Source organism: Tupaia chinensis, unplaced genomic scaffold (assembly GCF_000334495.1).
Source record: "Tupaia chinensis unplaced genomic scaffold, TupChi_1.0 Scaffold144909_1, whole genome shotgun sequence".
In the NCBI taxonomy this organism is placed as follows: Eukaryota; Metazoa; Chordata; class Mammalia; order Scandentia; family Tupaiidae; genus Tupaia; species Tupaia belangeri.
The window spans coordinates 1,245,872-1,264,490 of NW_006204769.1; the positions used below are offsets into that span (position 1 = coordinate 1,245,872).

The 18,619-nt window shown below is 44.3% G+C and overlaps 2 protein-coding genes across 3 annotated transcripts in view; one reads left to right on the forward strand and one right to left on the reverse strand.

The window, feature by feature from the left end:
* The window catches only part of TMEM39A (transmembrane protein 39A), a 44,566-nt gene extending 30,567 nt beyond the window's left edge, over positions 1 to 13,999 (reverse strand). For both annotated transcript variants that reach the window (XM_006167634.3, XM_006167633.3), the window contains exons 1-3: positions 13,656 to 13,999; positions 12,325 to 12,511; positions 3,772 to 3,994 (exon numbers count right to left, since the gene is read on the reverse strand). In XM_006167634.3, coding sequence (XP_006167696.1) covers positions 3,772 to 3,994; positions 12,325 to 12,437 — 336 coding nt within the window. In that variant the 5' untranslated portion in view covers positions 12,438 to 12,511; positions 13,656 to 13,999. The remainder of the gene's footprint in view (positions 1 to 3,771; positions 3,995 to 12,324; positions 12,512 to 13,655) is intronic.
* Positions 14,000 to 18,499: 4,500 nt separating this feature from the next.
* The window catches only part of POGLUT1 (protein O-glucosyltransferase 1), a gene marked incomplete in the record, with an annotated part of 33,486 nt that continues 33,366 nt past the window's right edge, over positions 18,500 to 18,619 (forward strand). Inside the window, 1 exon segment of the mRNA XM_014583859.2 lies at positions 18,500 to 18,580. Coding sequence (XP_014439345.1) covers positions 18,545 to 18,580 — 36 coding nt within the window.

The window sequence follows — 18,619 nt, forward strand, 5'->3', positions numbered from 1 at the left end:
TATAGCAAAAAACCTCTCACCAAAAAAAAAAAAAAAAAAAGACACTATAGCTTTTGGGCCAGAAGACGGTGTGCTGATGGCACAACTGGCCTCATGGGAAGGTCCTGGGATGGAGTCATGGGGCGTCCTTCTGCACACCGGGTTCCCATGCACACATACCTGTGATCCAGGCTAGCTGAGACTGGGGGTGGATCACAGTATGAGGACTCTGTTGGGCGTGCCTGCCTTTTTCCCTCTACCTCTCTTGTGGAAGAAACAAACTTTAAACCAAAGAAGTTATTGCTTCTAATTCAGGTGAGAAATGATGACAGGATGAACAGGAGCATAGCAATGGGGATAGCATGAAATGACCAAATTTGGGATATACATGAGAAACAGAGCAGTCAGAATGTCAAGAGGTGGCTTACCACTCCTCAGACAATTTCCTTTTCTATTTCTGTCTTAAGAGTATTTTGCATTCTAATTTTATTTATCCTCTCTTAGTTCTGAGATTCCTCCCAGTCACCCCACTCCTCCAAAATAATGCATGCAGATTCACTAGTCCCATAATGTCTTGGTTCTATAAATGCATCACCAGGACATTTTCTAAATAAAAAAATGCTAAGTGACTACTTCATCTACTTATCTTTTTGTTAGCAAATGTTGTTATAGTCTAAATGAATGAAAACTGGTGATCTGTTTAAGATTAACTCTTTATAGAGCCCAAGGGCCAGCAGTGGCATGGTGGCTAAGGCAGTTGGATCCCACGTGGCTGACTGTTCAGGTGAGTCCTGGATCAGGTGGACTGAAGAAAGGGCCAGGTGCACGCACGCCTATGTGTACGAGAAGGTGCTGCAGCATGACCACCCTCCCTGGGGGGTGCTTTCTTACTTTCTCTTTCTCTCTCTCTTTCTCTCTCTCTCTCTCTCCAGCGAGTACACATGTGCTCTGACAAAAGCAAAAGCAAAACACAAAATATAATAAGAGCCTCTTACTCCTGACTATTCTAAATAATTTACTATTTCTAGCTTTCATGTTTCTTAGGGTTAAGACTCATTAAGCTGGGCCAGCAAACGGGGTGATGGTTAAGGTGCTGGACTCCCACATGGCTGATTATGGTTTAAGTCCTGGATCCGGTGGCTTAAAAAGCATGCCAGGGGGCCGGCAGTTAGCATGGCAGTTAAGGCGCTGGATTCCCCCATTGTTGACTATGGTTCAAGTCCCAGACCTGGTGGCTTGCTTTCTCACTCACTCTCTCTCTCTCTCTCTCTCTCTCTGGTGAGCACACATACTCTGCAGCAAATTTTAAAAATAATAGCAATGATAAATTAAAAAAAAAATAAAAATAGAAAAGCATGTTGGGCAGGTGTGATGTGTGCCCAGAATCCTCAGAGGAAAATGGAGAAGGGAAGCGGGCAAGCCCATACCCCCTGGGGGTGATTTCACACTTTGTCTTTGAGTATCTCTCCCCATTGAATGCATATGCGTGCTCCAAGGCAAAGAAAAAAAAAGACTCATTAAGCTAATTTAATTGAGAACTAGAATAATAACTTTGCATGTTCAGGTGTCCACATTTACTTTTGATAATTATTAAGATTCTGAAATGGAAAAAGAAACAAGTTTCTGGGTCAGGCACGCAGAAAAACACTTGGACAACAAACCACGTATTTGGGACAGTTTTTTCTAAAGCATCCCAGTCAAGTAACCACCTTCCCTGCTGGAACAGCTTCAGTGGGGGATCTCCGCAGGTCCCTGGCAGCCCATTTCCTCTCCAAGCAGCTCACTGGCTCAGGCCCCTACCAGATTCGTGAGCTATAACCTTCCTCCCTCGTCACGTGTGTTACTCTTGGTCTCACAACTCGGTTTTAGCCTTTGTGTTAACAAAGACCACATGCAGCAGATAAAGTGAACCAGTATACACCACGGACTTCTTTACATGTGTTTCCCCTACAACAGAGGCAGGAGAGTTAAATGTGGTACTTCCTGACTTTCCTGCAAGGTATTATTTGGGTTCTGCCAACCACACACACTACATAAAACTGGAATTCAGTACTGAGTAAAGTGAGGAGGGGGACTTGGTAAAAGGCATCTATTTTTGGTCGCATGGATCAGGGCAAAGGAATTATAACCCTGGAGTTGGCAGTATTGCATCAAGTTCCTGATTATGATAGGAGCTTTGGCTCTGTTCAATTCAAGACCAACATGTGTGGGTGACTTTTTTTTTTAAAGGTTTTTGCCATAGGGCATGTGTGCTGGCTTCATAGAGACAAAGTGAGAAATCATTCCCCAGAGGGGATGGCCACACCACATGCCTTCTCCTCCATTCTCCTACTGAAATGTTAGGTGAACATGCAGGTACCCAACATGATTTTCAAGCTGCCAGGTCCAGGACTCAAACCACAGCTGGCCACGTGAAGTCTAGAGCCTTAACCACTATGCCACCTGCTGGCCTGTGCAGGTGATTTTGAAGAATTCTAATCAGAAAGGGTAGACTGGGAGAAAAGCTCCTTTTCCAAGCTGCCAGGGCTATGGTTTGAACCACATGGTCAGCTACGTGGGATGCAGGCCACAGGGCCAGCAGAAGGACTCTTTCATTATAGTAAAAATGCAATTGAGAAGTTTGCAGATGAGAAGTTTCTAGGGTGATGTCAAACTAGAAATACTTGAACTACTCAATAAGCACTTAAGGAGTAAATACAGAATAAATACAAGGAGTAAAGCATAGTAGATTGGTCTGGAATTGAGTCTTCATTTGCAACTATGTGGTTCTGGGCCAGTTCATAGGTTTCACATCCCTCACTTACAAGATGGGAGTCATTCAGCAGTATCTACCTGGTTTTACAAAGAGTAAATATAATAAATGTTTGCCATGGGCACTGTTAAAGATAGTGAGGTATTTACTTAAACAGCCACACAGCTAAAAGCAGCCTTAAAGATCATGTCTCTGTTTCCCTGTGCTCTTTTCCCTGCCTGGCTTAGAGGGCAGGACCTTGAAGGCTGTATGCTGGAAGATGGCAGAGCCTCCTTCAGCCTGGGTCCCCTTACTAACCACATGGAAGGACTTGCACGATTGCCAGACTGCTGTATGTTTGAAGCATTATTATACAAATTTGGGCATGTTTATTAATAGAAGCTATCATTTTCCTAATTCAGACATGAATAGGGGTAGAGCTGCTAGAATTTAGTTGTTTTTTTTTTTTTAAGTAGTTTTTGCCTTAGGGTGCATGTGCTTGCCAGAGAGACAGAGAAAGAGGCAGAGACAGTGAGAAGGAAAGTGAGAAATCATGCCGTGGAGAGGATGGGCACTCTGCAACCCCTTCTCCTCCATTCTCCTCCCAAGATCTTGGGCACGCATGCACGCACACATGCCCCCAAAGTGAATTTCATGCCACTGGGTCTGGGACTCGAACCATGGTCAGCCATGCAGGAGTCCAGCAACATAACTGCTATGCCATCTGCTGGCCCCCGAGTTGCTAGAATTTAATCATACTGACACTTCACACTTATAACAAATTTAACACAGTATACAGAAAGCTAAACCTTATCAAAACCTTTCTGTGATATCATTATATCAAATTATTTAAATGTTTTCTGCATTTTCATTTATATTTTACTTCCTCTGGTAGTGTTAGTTATTTTAACAAAATTATCATGAAATTTTATTTCTGAAAGTAGTCTGTGGTTTAGTAGAAAAACATTACAAGAAAACATTTTTAAATAATTTCTACATATAAACTTTCCAGCTAGTTTCTTGACTAAGTAACATGAACTTAAAGGCCTACTGACACTTACCAATGAAGTACAAGAAGCGGGATGATTGTAAGGGTACCACCAAACTGTTTTATAGATGTTGATGTACTGAATGAATAGAGCAACTAACAGGTAGATGAAAAACAGAAACTCAAAGAGCAGGCTTCCATCTACAGGCAAGTCGGGAATTTGGCAATGACGAACAGGACCTGGGGTGATTAAAGCTGTGATAGGTGGGACCGGAAGGCCAATGGCACTACCATTCCTGAAAGAGAAAACTGCAGTTAACTCAAATGGGGATACTCTTAATGTCACAGAGCTCCCGCTGTCTTTTCACCTACCCTTTAACTACTGGCCTTCCCCAAGACTCTATCCTGGGACCCTCTTTCCTTCTCCCTCCATACTCAGTGATCTAGGACAGCGTCATGGCTTCTATTATCCCTTACATGCTAACGACTAAAATTTCTCTCCACAGGATTCACTGCTGAGTTCTAGACCTGCTTCCAACTGCCTGCAGACATTTCTGTTAGTCCTACAGCTCGGACCCAGGTTCATGGCTCACCCAATTAGCTACTCAAACCAGAAACCTGAGTAATAAGATTTTTTCATCTGCCCCTCCATAACCAATCACTCGCTAAACCTTAGAGATTCCACTTTATACAACTCTCTCCCAATTGCTCCTTCCCCTCTAAACCTATGCCTTCGTACAAACATTAACATTGTCAGAATCCTCCTAAATTTAACTACTCTCACCAAACCCTCCAATCTGCCCTCAAGGATTTTCTTTCCTTTTTTAAAAAAATTATTCGACTTTATTTATTATTATTATTATTTTCAATTTGACTAGAGAGGGAAAGTGAGAAATAAATCTTAAATATATACATATATATATATATATATATATGTATATGTATATAAAAGAAAGAAAGCTAGACACCAGGTCCAGGACTCAAATGGTGGTCGACCACGTGGCAGTCCAGCACCTTAACCACCACACCACCTGCCAGCCCCCTGCCTTAAAGGATTTTCTAAAGAGAAACTTTGATTGTTACTCTCTTACCTAAAACTCTTTAATGGCTCTCCATTGCCAATGGAATAATATCTAAGCATTCCTAGCACATTCTATGAGGCCCTCTGCTTAAAACTAAAACTAGCCTCACCTTTTTTTTTTTTTTTTGAGAGGTTTTTGCTATAGGGCGCATGTGCTTGCCAGAAAGAGAGACAGAGAGACAGAAAGCGAGAAATCACCCCCCCAGGGAGGATGGCCACGCCACGCAGTCCCTTCTCCTCCATTCTCCTCTTGGGATCCTGAGCACACATGCACACACACCTGGCGTGAGTCTAAGCCACCAGATCCAGGGCTTGAACCACAATTGACTACGTGGAAGTCCAGTGACATAGCCATCATATCAAGTGCTGGTCCTGACTAGCTACACCTCTTAGTCACTCTCCTCCACATGAATCCCATATGATACTCGTGCTATTTGCTGCTTGGAACATATACCTTGTTCTTTTGTGCACATTTCCATTACATGTAATATTCTCCATAACCACCCTTAAATTTGCACATACACACATTTACTAACAAAGTCCATTAAGACTTCTACTCATTCCAAGATTTTTAAGTTTATTTATTTCTTGTATGAGTGAGCGGGTAAGAGTGAGCATGTGTCCCCAGCAGGGTCTTGAGGCTGCAATCCACCCCAGCCAGCCCTGGCTCATGGACATGTGCATACCCAGCGTACTGAGGGAGGTCTCTGGATGCAAATCTAGAAGCTTCCCAAGTGGGTCAGGCTCACAGAGCATCACATTTAACACTGCGCCACCATCCAGCCCCCCGTTCATCAAGACTTATAAGATGCTTGAACATATCCTCTGTGAAACTTAATTCTATCTCAATCAAAACTGATTGCTCTCTCCCCTCTGCCAACATTATACCTAAACTATGCCTTTAATATTTAATTTTTCATATTGTAACATGACATTCTTACATACATTTATGTCTTGTCTACCAGACCACAATTTCAAGACAAAGACTACATTTTTCTTAGTTGAATAGAAACATATTCTTTTAGGCTGAGAAGTAAACAGATCAATATGGCCAAGCAAAGGAGTTCTTAAAACACAAATAGGGGCCAGCTGGCAGTGTAGTGGTTAAGGTAGCTGGATCCCACATGGCCAACTGCACAGTTCAAGTCCTGGATCTCGCAACTTGCCAAACACGCCAGGTGTATGTGCACGAGTGCCCCAAATCCCAAGGAAAATGGAGAAGGGATTGTGGCAGGGTCACACACCCCCAGAGGGTGCTTTCTCACTTTATCTCTTACCTAGCACCAACCGATAAGGTGCTTATCTGTTGCTTTCCAGTGAGCGTCGATGCCCTACAGCAGATTTCAAAAAATAAATAGGGCCAGCAGGTGGTATGGTGGTTAAAGCACTGGACTCCCACCTGACCGACCATGGTTCGAGTCCCAGACCTAGCAGCTTGCTTTCTGTCTCTGGTCAAATTAAAAAATATACAAATAGGGGCCAGTGGATATGGCATAGTGTTTAAGGCATTGGACTCCCAGATGGCCAATGATGGTTCAAGTCCCAGACCTGGCAGTTTACACTCTCACTCTTTCATCAGATCAAAAAACATAAATAGGGGCCAGCAGGTGGCATAGTGATTAAGGTGCTGGACTCCCACATGACTGACCATGGTTTGAGTCCCAGACCTAGCAGCTTGAAACTCATGCCAGACATGTGTGCCTACATGTCTAAAATCCTAAGAGGATAACGAAGGAGAAGGGACTGAAGTGTAGCCATACTCCCAGGGGGATGATTTCTCACTTTCTGGCTCTCCGCCTCTCTGGTGAGCACATGGTTCCTATAGCAAAAATCCCCTCCTCTCGCCCAAATATATACAATTAAATAAATAATTATTTTTTTAAAAGTTAAGAAAATGTAATTCCTTTTCTATTGTTTTTTTTTCCCCCAAGCTCTATTACAGGTCAGAAATAGATGGGCTATTTAAAATGGTAAGATGGGGGCACTGAATAAAATTTCCTACTGTTTATATGCCTGCGATTAGTTATAGAGCTCTAAGGGTCTACTACTGTTTACAGAACAAGGAAAGATGCACGTGGTTTAGGGCCAGCAGGTGGCGTGGTGGTTAAGGCACTGGACACTCCCAAGTGGCCGACCACAGTTTGAGTCCCAGATCTGATGCCTTGCTTTCTCATTTTCCTTCTCTCTGTGTGTCTGTCTTTCTCTGGTCAAATGAAAATAAATGAATGAATAAATAAATAAAATAAATACTATTTAAAAAAAAAAAAGATGCGTGTGGTTTAGAAACTTCCAAAGATGATTTGAGAAGAGAAACAGGACTAGTGTTATCCTAGTACTTTAAAATTTCCAAATATAGAATTCTACCAGTGGTATGTGGCATTTATAGTACTTTAAGTGACTCATGGGAATATGAACCCTGCTCATTCTGAAACGTTAAGAATATTGTGGCAGAAACTCAGAGTTAGAAGGGAGAACAGAAACAGGGAGAGGCAGTGAAAAGAAGAATTGGAAAACCTGTATAAATTTCTTCCTCTCACTCCCAGAGTTGCTCCAATAGAGCAAGCCTTCCAAGTAACAGACTGATCTACCACTGAGTCTTGGAACCACACGTGATCAACCATAAAGCAGTCCTTGACATACCACTGCCGTGGGACCTGTTCTGGAAGATGGGCCGCAACAATGCACAACTCCAGGAGATATTCCAGAGAATACAACATGAAAAGTGGCCTGTGGAGCTACAGAAATTGGTAGGCTTTAATGGAGAAGATTGATGTCAGCAGCCAATCAATCCCTTCACTCCAGTTAAACTTAAGATATTGAAATTTAGGGACCAGCAGTTGGCATAATGGCTATGTCGCTGGACTCCCACGTAGTCAACCGCAGTTCGTGTCCCGGACCCAGTGGCTTAAAACTCATGCCGGGCATGTGTACATGCGTGCCCAATATCCCAAGAGGAGAATGGAGAAGGGATTGCAGCATGACCATCCCCCCTGGGGGATGATTTCTCGCTTTCTCTCTGTCTCTGTCTGTCTGGCGAGCTCACATGCCCTATAGCAAAAACCTCTCCAAAAAAAAAAAGATACTGAAATTTAAATTTCATATGAGGCATTACACAGTTAGGATCCACTACTCTAGAACAAACTAAAAATCCTTATTCTCCTTCAGTCAAAAATACAGTAAGGGAGGCCCAGTGGAACATCAGTAAAAACTTGCTGCTCTGCAAAGCAGTCCCACATGGGAGGGTTCCTGATTCAATCCTAGAGGCCTTCCTGAATTCACCAGGCATGTGCATGACCAAGATTCAGGACTGGCTGAGGACTAGGGGTGGACCATGGTATTGGGACCCTGTCATGGGTGGCTTGCGCTCGCTCGCTCGCTCTCTCTCTCTCTCTCTCTCTCTCAATAAAATACATTTTAAAGAAAAAGAATTACATTAAGGGGTTTAAAGGTTTTTTTGGGGTTGTTTTTTTTTTTTTTTTTTGAGAGAGATTTTTGCTATAGTGTGCATGTGCTTGCTGGAGAGACAGAAAGGAAGGACTCACCCCCCAGGGGGATGGCCACACCAAACTTCCTTCTCCTTCATTCTCCTCTCAGGATCTTGGGCAAGCATGCACACATACCTGGCATGAATTTCAAGCTGTCAGGTCCAGGACTTAAATTGTGGTTGACTACACGGAAGTCCAGCACCTTAACCACTATGCCACCTGCTGGCCCCTAAAAGAGTTCTTACAGAATTTTTCCTAAGTAAAACAGACTAGTGTGCTTCGGCCAATATTAACAAAGTCTATAAAATGCTGAACTTTAAAAAAGGCATTCAAATCAAAGTACAAAAGATCTGCACTCATGATATTCTGTTTTTTAAAGAATTATTTTATTGAACTTTGTTTGTTTGTTTTGGTTTGGCTTGGTTTTTAGAGAGGCTTTTGCTACAGGGTGCATGCACTCAGCAGAGACAGAGAGACAAAAAGCAAGAAATCACCCCCCAGGGGGAATGGCCATGCCGTGATCCCTTCTCATCCATTCTCCTTTCTGGATCTTGGGCATGCACGCACACACGCCCGGCATGAGTTTTAAGCCACCGGGTCCAGGACTCGAACCACAGTCAACTACATGGGAGTCCAGCAACATAACCATTACACCAATTGCTGGTCCCAAACACTGCTTATTTGTTTTGACCAGAGACGGAAAGAGTAAGTGAGAGAGAGAGAGGGAAAATGAGAAAGCAAGCCACCAGTCAAACCACAGTCAGCCATGTGCCCTCAACCACCACACTACCTGCTGGCCCCTACACTCATGATAATCTATACAGCCTTGGCTATTCAGGACAGAAGACAAAGAGATGAATGTCAAATAGAGTGATCTAGAGAATTCTCGGGGGAGGGGAGAGGAATGTATTCCTATTTAAGAGAATCTATTAAATTAAGTCTTCTCTATCCTATACAATTGAAAGCTTAAGAGCACATAAAATCACAGTTCTTAGGACCAGCAGTTAGCATAATGGCTATGTCACTGGACTCCCACATAGTCGATCGTGGTTCAATTCCTGGACCCGGTGGCTTAAACTCACGCCAGGCACGTGTGCATGTGTGCCCAAGATCCCGAGAGGAGAACGGAGGTTGCGGCATGGCCATCCTCCCATGATTTCTCACTTTCTGTCTCTCTGTCACTCTCTGTCTGTCTGGCAAGCGCACGCGCCCTATAGCAAAAACCTATCCAAAAATAAAAATTCACAGTTCTTAAAATCAAAACCATGATTAACTAAAATAAATAGACTAGATCAATACAGCTAAAAAAAAAACTGCTAAGGTATCATTTAGGTAAAATAAAAGTATAATCTCTCTAGCAGGATATAAAAATAGATTAAAATATCTATTCAGGATACATTTAAATTTCTCCAGCAATGAGTTGTGACAACACAGTGAAAGTGATGTCCCCAGGAAAGTTCATTAAAGACTCATACCCTGGGACCAGCAGTTGGTATAATGGCTATGTCACTAGACTCCCATGTAGCTGACCACAGTTCAAGTCCCAGACCTGGAGGCTTAAACTCACGCTGGGCACATGTGTTGCATGCCCAAGATCCTGAGAGGAGAATGAAGAAGGGATTGAGGTGGGGTCATCCCCCGTGTGTGTGTGTGTGGGGGGGGGAGGCGGGGGATTTCTGGCTTTCTGTCTGTCTGTCTCTCTGTCTTTCTGGCAAGCACATGCGCCCTATAGTAAAAACCTCTCCAAAAAAAAAAAAAAAAAAATGTCTCATACACAAGGTTTTTAATTGGGGGTTGGCCATGCAGAGAAGGCACCCTCTTCCTAGAATTCCAAAACTCCAGACTTCCAAAAGGAAAGCAGATGTTCAGCACAGCTGTTCTTAGAAAGAACTACCTGTAAGACTGGTATTCAGAAACTAACAGTACCTGCCACACTTCATATAAAACTTTCCTAAGATAGTAAGAATGGTTCACTGTGCCTAAACTGTGCAATGAGGTTTATGCTGAACACCTGCTTTATCTTTGTATATACAGTTTGTGTGCAGGAAAGAGTTAATATAGAAGGCCTGAGGCCAGCTCTGGTAGAACCAGTAAGCAGCAGAATTTAGGTAAGCAAACTCAGGGATAAAGAGAAACTAAAAGGATAGAGAAAGCGGTGGCCGATTGCATTTGTGTACATGGTATTAGTAACAAAGTATGTGCAAGGGCTGAGCAAAGAAAAAAGAAAACTCTAAGTTCTTCTCAAATATAACAGTACTTTCCCTCAACTAGGCGCTAAGAAACTCAGACATGCAGAGTATATCCTCCTTTCCTAAAAGGATAATCATCTACCACAATGTCACAAGAACAAATCCCTACGTTCTTCCCCTCCCACTTTAAAACCCTTGATGGGGGTTGGCAGGTGGCATGGTGGTTAAGGTGCTGGATTCCCATGGCTGACTGCAGTTCAAGTCCGGGACCTAAAGGCTTGCTTTCCTACTTTCCCTTTCTCTCTCTCTCTCTGGTCAAACTAAACAAATGATGATGATAATAAATGAAATAAAATAATTCTTAAAAAAAAAAAAAACTTGATGGAATATGACTATTAATTTTAGAACATCATGTTAACTATCAATTATAATTTACCCTCCTCAAAACAAGAATGTCAACAAGTAGATAACCAGGGACCAGCAGTAAGCGTAATGGCTATGTCGCTGGATTCCCATGTAGTCAATTGCGGTTCGTATCCCGGACCCGGTGACTTAAAACTCACGCCGGGCACATGTGCGTGCGTGCGTGCCCAAGATCCCGAGAGGAGAACGGAGGAGAAGGGACTGGAGTGTGGTCATCCCTCCTGGGGGGTGATTTCTCACTTTCTATCTCTGTCTCTGTCTGGCGAGCGTACTCACCCTATAGCAAAAAAACAAAACAAACAAAAAAAAACAACAACAACAACAAAAAAAAAAAACAAAAAAAAAAACCTCTCCATAAAAAAAAAGGTAGATAAGCCACATCACATTCGCCTATACTTCAACTCGCCTCTCCCTATTTTGGAAATATCTGTCAGATGGTGGCATACACTCACCAGAGAGTGACAGAGGCAGAATAAGGAAGGGAGATAAAGAAAGCACCCCATGACAGGGCATGGTTACACCAAAAATCCCTCCTCTACTTCTCCATCTGTTAGGATTTGGGACATGCTTGCACACACTTTCAGTATGCTTTTCAAGCCTCTGGGGCTGGGATGCAAACTACAAAGTCAGCCAGATGGGATCCAGCTCCCTTAACCCTTAGGCCACAGGGGCATACCTCTCCCTTCTAATAGCTAAAATGGTGATATTAAGAATTGGATTATCGGCAATAGGAATTGCAGTGCTTTCACTCTGTGGGTCCCCAGTCACATCTTTTTACCTCCAAAGTATTATGAAAGACCTCTTGTCTTCAAAGGCAGAATTTCTTTTTTTTTTTTTTTTTGGAGAGGTTTTCGCTATAGGGAGCGTGCACTCGCCAGACAGACAGACAGAGAGAGATAGAGAGACAGGAAGCGAGAAATCACCCCCCGGGGAGGATGGACACGGCGGACTACCTTCTCCTCCATTCTCCTCTCGGGATCTTGGGCGGGCACGCACGCACGCACGCACCGGTGCCCGGCGTGAGTTTAAGCCACCAGGTCCGGGGACGCAAACCGCAATAGACTAAGTGGGAGTCCAGCGACATAGCCAATACACTAACTGCTGGTCCCTTCAAAGGCAGAATTTCTACCTCAGTGTCAGATTAAATCTTGCGAGGCCGGTAGGTGGCATGGTGGTTAAGAGCACTAGACTCCCACAGAACCGACCGTGGTCTGAGTCCCAGTGACAGCTTGCTTTCTCACTTTCCCTCCCTCTCTCTTTTGCTCTCTCTCTCTCTCTCTGTCCCTCTCTGGTAAAATTAAAATAAATAAAGTTAAATTTAAAAAAAATTCTTTAAAGAAAAAGAATAAATCTCCATAAGCAAATAGCTAAATAGCATAGTTTTTAATATGTCATTCTTACTGATCATAGGACATTACAAATTATACATCGACTTATTTCTTCTTTACCTGTTTCTCAAGCCTGTTCCATTGCCACAGCCCCCACCAACCAAAGTCTGTAATGAAGGGAGAGCTGAACGGCTTAGCTGTTGCCGACTAGGGCCCCTCCTTCCACCGGGCATGTCCGGGAACCAAGCTGCTTCCAGTGCCACCTGTAGTTGCAACCCAGGTTAATGGTTGTTGATCTGTTTCAACTCTGAAAAATAATACACAATTAATCAGTTGACTATTTTTAAAATAGGCAATGCAATGTAACAAAATAACCAAAAAAAAAAAAAGGAGTGAGCAGGCCTTGTAAAACAAGATTTTCAAACAAATCCTCCCAGTGTCTATTATCTACTTTCTTCTACTGAAAGCCTACTCAGACTGTAAGGGGTCAGAAGCATTCTGATCCAAGCTTTGTTCACTGCTAGGCAAGTTACATTTGTGCCTTTATCAGTTAATGTGTATCACATGAAAGATATTATAATCAGGTGGAGGTTTACAAGAACTACCACAAATTATACACACCCAATTCAATATTTTATGCTAAGCCACTTGAAATACAGTATTGGCCTGTGTTTCAACTGTCCAAAACATTAGATTTTTATCAGGGGATCTGGGTTTTGAGATTTATTATCTGACTTTAACCCTCGATTTTTTTTTTCATCAAGAAAAACCATGTCCCCAGTTCTACAGAGGTTGTTTTCAAGACTGACCAAGATGCTTATTAAGAAGGCACCAGTAAGCCTTTTAACTCCAGAGTGGCACGTCCATATGTTAGGGTGAAAATACTGAGAGGAAGTCAAGCGGATACCCAGTCCAGAGGAACTGACTAAAACCACTTATTTATATGTTCCTGAAACCGCAAGATTAAAAGACAAAGAACAAATAAAGATCCTCACTGAAAAGGAGTTGTGTTTGCATCAGTCTGTGTGAAAATCACGGTTCCACCAATATAGATACCAAATGTCTCCTGAACAATACAACCAAAACCTAAAGAATGACAAGCTGGAAAAACCCTGGTTTTCAAAACGTTACTGCAAACTGGTCTGATGTTCCCTATTCCAGAAGCTTACGACTGTAGATTAACAAAAGCCAGGTGAGACAGTTTCAGCCGATGGGTGTAGAGGCTGCTGTTCTTTGCTCAATTAACGAGCAAAGGGAAAGAAAGGTGAGGCGCAAAAATCTGAACTCGAAGGGGCAAAAGTATGTGGTGGGAGAACGTGGAGAGCGAAAGACCACACAATTCAATAGGCTGGCCCCTAAGAAGGGACAACAAAGCAGTCTCCGCCGTGCACCTGGGAGGACCGAGGCAGCCCGGGGACCGTCGGACAGGGCGGCAGGTCCGTAATACTCACGCATGGAGGAGGCCCAGCCGGTGGGGCGGGATCCCTGGAAGGAGGCGGCGGCTTTACAGATCGGACCCCCGACAAGTGAACTCCCTCCCCGAGCTGAAACGCTCCAAACCACTTGCTTGGGCGCAGGCCGGCTCCGCCCGGAGAGTAGAGAAAAGGCGTCCAGGCTTCGGGCTGCCGGACCCAGACCCAGAGTCAGTGCCAGAGCCAGCGCTAAAGGTAGAGCCAGAACCCGTCCCCGTCAACACTCATCCTCAACCTCCATTACCGCGGAGCTGAGCAGACGTGGCAGCGCACGGCGATGACGTCAGCCCCGCGCCGCCTGGCCGCCCAACTGCGAGCTGGCCCCCGGAACTACCCAGGCACCCAGTGGTTCGGCACCCTCACACCTCCCGCCTGCGCCTGCGCAGTGGGACGCGACTGCTCCGGGGCGCTTCCGGTCCCGCCTTCCTGCCCGCGCTGGCAAGCGTAGTTCCTTCCCCAACCTCAGTCAGCGGGTTCCTAGGAAGCGCTGGCACCATGGTAGCGAGCATTTTTTGTTGCCGCTTGGGCTCCACGTAACAGCTACGTGCAAGTTCCCGCCCCCATTTTATAGGTGAGGGCAGATTAGGAGAACTCACCTAAGATCGCGCGTCCTTGCTAAGAGCCCAAGTCATGAAGTCATGCTTCACCATCCGACTCGGAGCTTACTGTTTGTTAGGTAAAGGCATAGATAGGTGCTGGAGTTTCAAATACCGCAGGTACCACAATAGCTCAGCGTCTAGTGGAAACACAGTAATTACGGTTATTGTAATACATCCAACCTTGAAAGCATGTCCAAGGTCCAGAGCTAGCCTCAGAATGGTGTGATGAGTTCTGTGGTCCAATGGTAGTGTCAATACCGAGAAAAGCTTTGCAGAAATCGTGGGGTTTAGGCCAGGGCTCCACGAATGAGTAGGCAGTTCGTGGGAGAATGACTTTCCTCCAGGAGAGGAAATGGCAGAAAAAAAACTAAGGAACTGCCAATAATTACTCGTAGAAGAGTGTCAAGGGAAGTGTGTGAGACCTTCCCCACCAGCTTTTTAAGGCCCATAACAGAAAGCCCTTTGTATTGATTGATTATATGATCGGTTAAAATTTACTGAGAATTTTGATGTGGTTGTGCCAAACAGCAGACTAGCAGCTTTACACTCTATGTAGGTATCACAACGCTTTTGGTAGATACTTTTTTGTTGTTGTTTACTCATCTGTTTCTTCCAGGAAAGAAAGTGAAAGAGAGAGAGGCACACCCCCGCAGGATCCCCACACTGCATGCACCCCCACTCCCAGCCAGCCCAGATCACTAAAGTGGCTAACGTGCTCCCTGCGTGCTCAGAGAAGTCCCTGGACACAAAACTATTATAGGATCTTCCCCGAGTGGATCCAGTTTTGCTACTGCTTTGTCACCACCTGGTCCTACCCTGGTTGCTATTTTTACAGAGGAAGCCTGAGAAGTATCTTGTTGAAAATAACCCATCTAATAAGGGACAGAGACAGAATTTCGAGGCAGGATGACTGATAGCAAAACCACTTAAGTTAATAACATTCCCAAATATTCCTAGTGCCCTAATGTACCACAGAGCTTCAATTCATGAATATATGAGACCCAACATAGATCATTTTATATTTTGACTGTATTCACCTCTTGGCATAGGAAATTTTGTACATTTATTTTCATATTTGCTCTGTTCACTACTTCCTAGCTTGCCACACTGAGGGTCCTTTGCAGTTTTTCTGTTGACTCCATGGCATTCTTCTTTCATTGAACAATTGTTTATTTAGTGCCAACTCTGTGACGCACTGCATTAGTGAACTAGACAGATATGTCCCTGCCCATCTGGAGCTTATATTCTAGAATAACACTTATTAATATATAAAATAATTACAAATTAAATGTACTGTGAAGGAGGGGCCAGCAGGTGGTTAAGGCATGGTGGTTAAGGGTGCTGGACTCCCATATGGCCGACCATGGTTCGAGTCCTGGACCTGCCAGTTTGCTTTCGCACTTTCTCTCTCTCGCTTGCTCTGCTTCTCTCTGGTAAAATTTAAATAAATAACTAAAGTTAAATAAAATAGCTCTTTAAAAAAAGTATTATAAAGGAAGCAAATAAGGGGCTGAAGTAGAGAATAAGAAAGTTGCAGTTTTGAAGGGACATTTTTCTTTTTTTTTTTGTTTGTAGAGGTTTTTTGCCATAGGGCGCGTGCGCTTGCCAAACAGAGAGAGACAGAGAGCCAGAAAGCGAGAAATCACCCCCCAGGGAGGATGGCCACGCCACAATCCCTTCTCCATTCTCCTCTCGGGATCTTGGGCATGCATGCACACATGCCCGGCATGAGTTTTAAGCCACCGGGTCCGGGACTTGAACCACGGTCGACTATGTAGGAGTCCAGTGATATAGCCATTACACCAACTGTTGGTCCCTTTGAAGGGACATTTTTCTGAGGCAAAGATATTGCAGCAGGAAACTGAGGGTTGGAAAGGAACCAGGGATGCAAAGATGGAAGAGAAGAAAGGTCCAGATAGAAACAAAATTTATACAGAGATTCTAAGGTGGGTTCAAATTTGACACTTAAACTTCCTGTATAGCTGGATCATGGTGCTCAATGGGGAAAGTGAAATGCAATTAATTTAAAGACTTAAGCAGAGGCTTGAACATGAACGCCTTTTTAAAAAAAAAAAAAAAGAATTTCTTTATTTAGCTTTATTTATTCATTTATTTTAATTTAACCAGAGAGGGACAGAGAGAGAGAGAAAGTGAGAAAGCAAGCCACTAGGTCTAGGATTCAAACTGTGGTCGGCCATGTGGAAGTCAGTGCCCTTAACCACCACGCCACCTGCCAGCCCCAAGAACACCCTTTTGAACAATAGTATTTGCATTTTAAGTGACATGGGAGACCAATGAGGAGTTACAAGTAAGTGACAATTTGATTAAAGACTTAAGATCACTCTTGTTACCTTGTATTGATATGTTTGTAAAGAACAATTTATTATTGGGACCAGCAGTTAGAGTAATGGTTATGTCACTGGACTCCCATGTAGCCGACCCCGGTTCGTGTCCTGGACCCGGTGGCTTAAAACTCACGCCGGGCACATGTGTGTGCGTGCGTGCCCAAGATCCTGAGAGGAAAATGGAGGAGAGGGGATTGCAGTGTGGCCATCCCCCCTGGAGGGTGATTTCTCACTTTCTGTCTCTCTGTCTTCTCTCTGTCTGTCTGGCGAGCGCACGCACCCTATAGCAAAAACCTCTTCAAAATTAATTAATTAATTTTAAAAAGAACAATGTATTATTTATTTTTATTTAATGAAGGCCAATAACAGTGGTTGCTCTGAGCCACCCATGGTTTGAGAGGCACATGAGTTTACATGCCCAAAATCCCAAAAGAAAGAAATAAGAGAAGAAAGGACTGGCATGACCATTCCCTGTGGTGTGTGTGTGTGGACTTTCACTCTCTTTCTCCCAGGCAAGTGCATGAGCCCTCTGGCAAATTGCCTATGTGTGTGTGTGTGTGTGTGTGTGTGTGTATATGTATATATATATATGTATATACACACATATATATACATACACACACACATATATATATTTATATACATAAAATTATGGAAGTTTTAGACAATGGATAAATATTTGTCATTATAAAATTACTCCTAAACCTACACTACCCAGCATCACTTCAACAAACTTAAAGATCAAATTGGCTGGGCCAGCAGGTGGTGTGGTGGTTAAGGTGCTGGAATTCACGCATGGCTGACCACGGTTCAAGTTCCGAACCTGGCAGCTTGCTCTCTCTCTCCCTCTCTCTCTCTCTTTTTCTCTGGCAAAACTCATGTGAAAAAATAATAATAAATAAATAGATGAATAAAATAATTTTAAAAAAGGTTAAAAAAAAAGATCAAATTGGCATTTATTAGTGATTCATGAATGAGGCAGCATCCTGTCTATGAAACAGAAAGGCATTCTAGCACCAGCCCATGGCATGATGGCTAAGGTGGCTGGATGCCCTGTGGCTGACTGTGCAGTTGAGTCCCAGATCCAGCAGCTTGAGAAACATGCAGGGTGTGTGTGCCTGTGCGCCCAAAATCCCTAAAGGAGGGAGCGATGGAGGAGAAAAGATTGCAGCTTCTCTCCGCCCCATGGGCCCCCACACATGCTCCCTCTGGCAGAAAACAAAACAAAACGAAAACCATTAAAACGGGATTTCTTTGTCTTGTGGGTCAGGCAGACTGGGCCCAGACTGGATGCTGTGAATCTGTTTCTTGGAAAATGGTCCATTCCAGACTGCATTCTGGTTTGGTCTGGTCTGTTGGAAACTAGTGCAGGAGCTCAGTCTAAAACGGCCTCCCATAAATTTTACTATTTAACACTGATGATCTTTCCATGTTCAAGTTCCCCCAATTGTTCCATACTCACAGAGGAGCCTGTGCGACACTACTGGCAACCCTTAGGTGTCCCGAGTGCTGTACACCTTCACATATGCAACGAATCGACGCTATTTAATAGGAAGCACTTTGAGGCCATGGCTCTATGACAAGCCTTGGTTGTGCCAAGCGAAGCTGCAGGCTACCGTCTCCGACCTTGTTTTCTGGCTGCAGTGAATAAGTTGTTTTCTACCCGTTATGGAATGGGAGGAATTGGCATTACGAGACGTATTTTCCCCAAGGGATTCCAGGGAGGGAGGACGGTGGGCTGGACCAGCTTGCTACCCGGCGCGCCCTCCCAGGAGAACTGCAGCAGCCCTGAGGGGTGGGGACGGCGCGGCCATCTCTGTGTGGGGCGGCCCTCCGCCCACGTGGTGCGGCGCCCACGGCCATCTTTGTGCGGGGCGGCTTTTCCGCGGCTCGGCCGCCGGGCTCCGCAGCTGGTCCGCTGGCGATGGAGCCGACGGCTAGCTGGACGCTTTGGCTCGGGGCGGCGTTGCTGCTCCTCGCCCCCGAGGCGGGGCCGCCG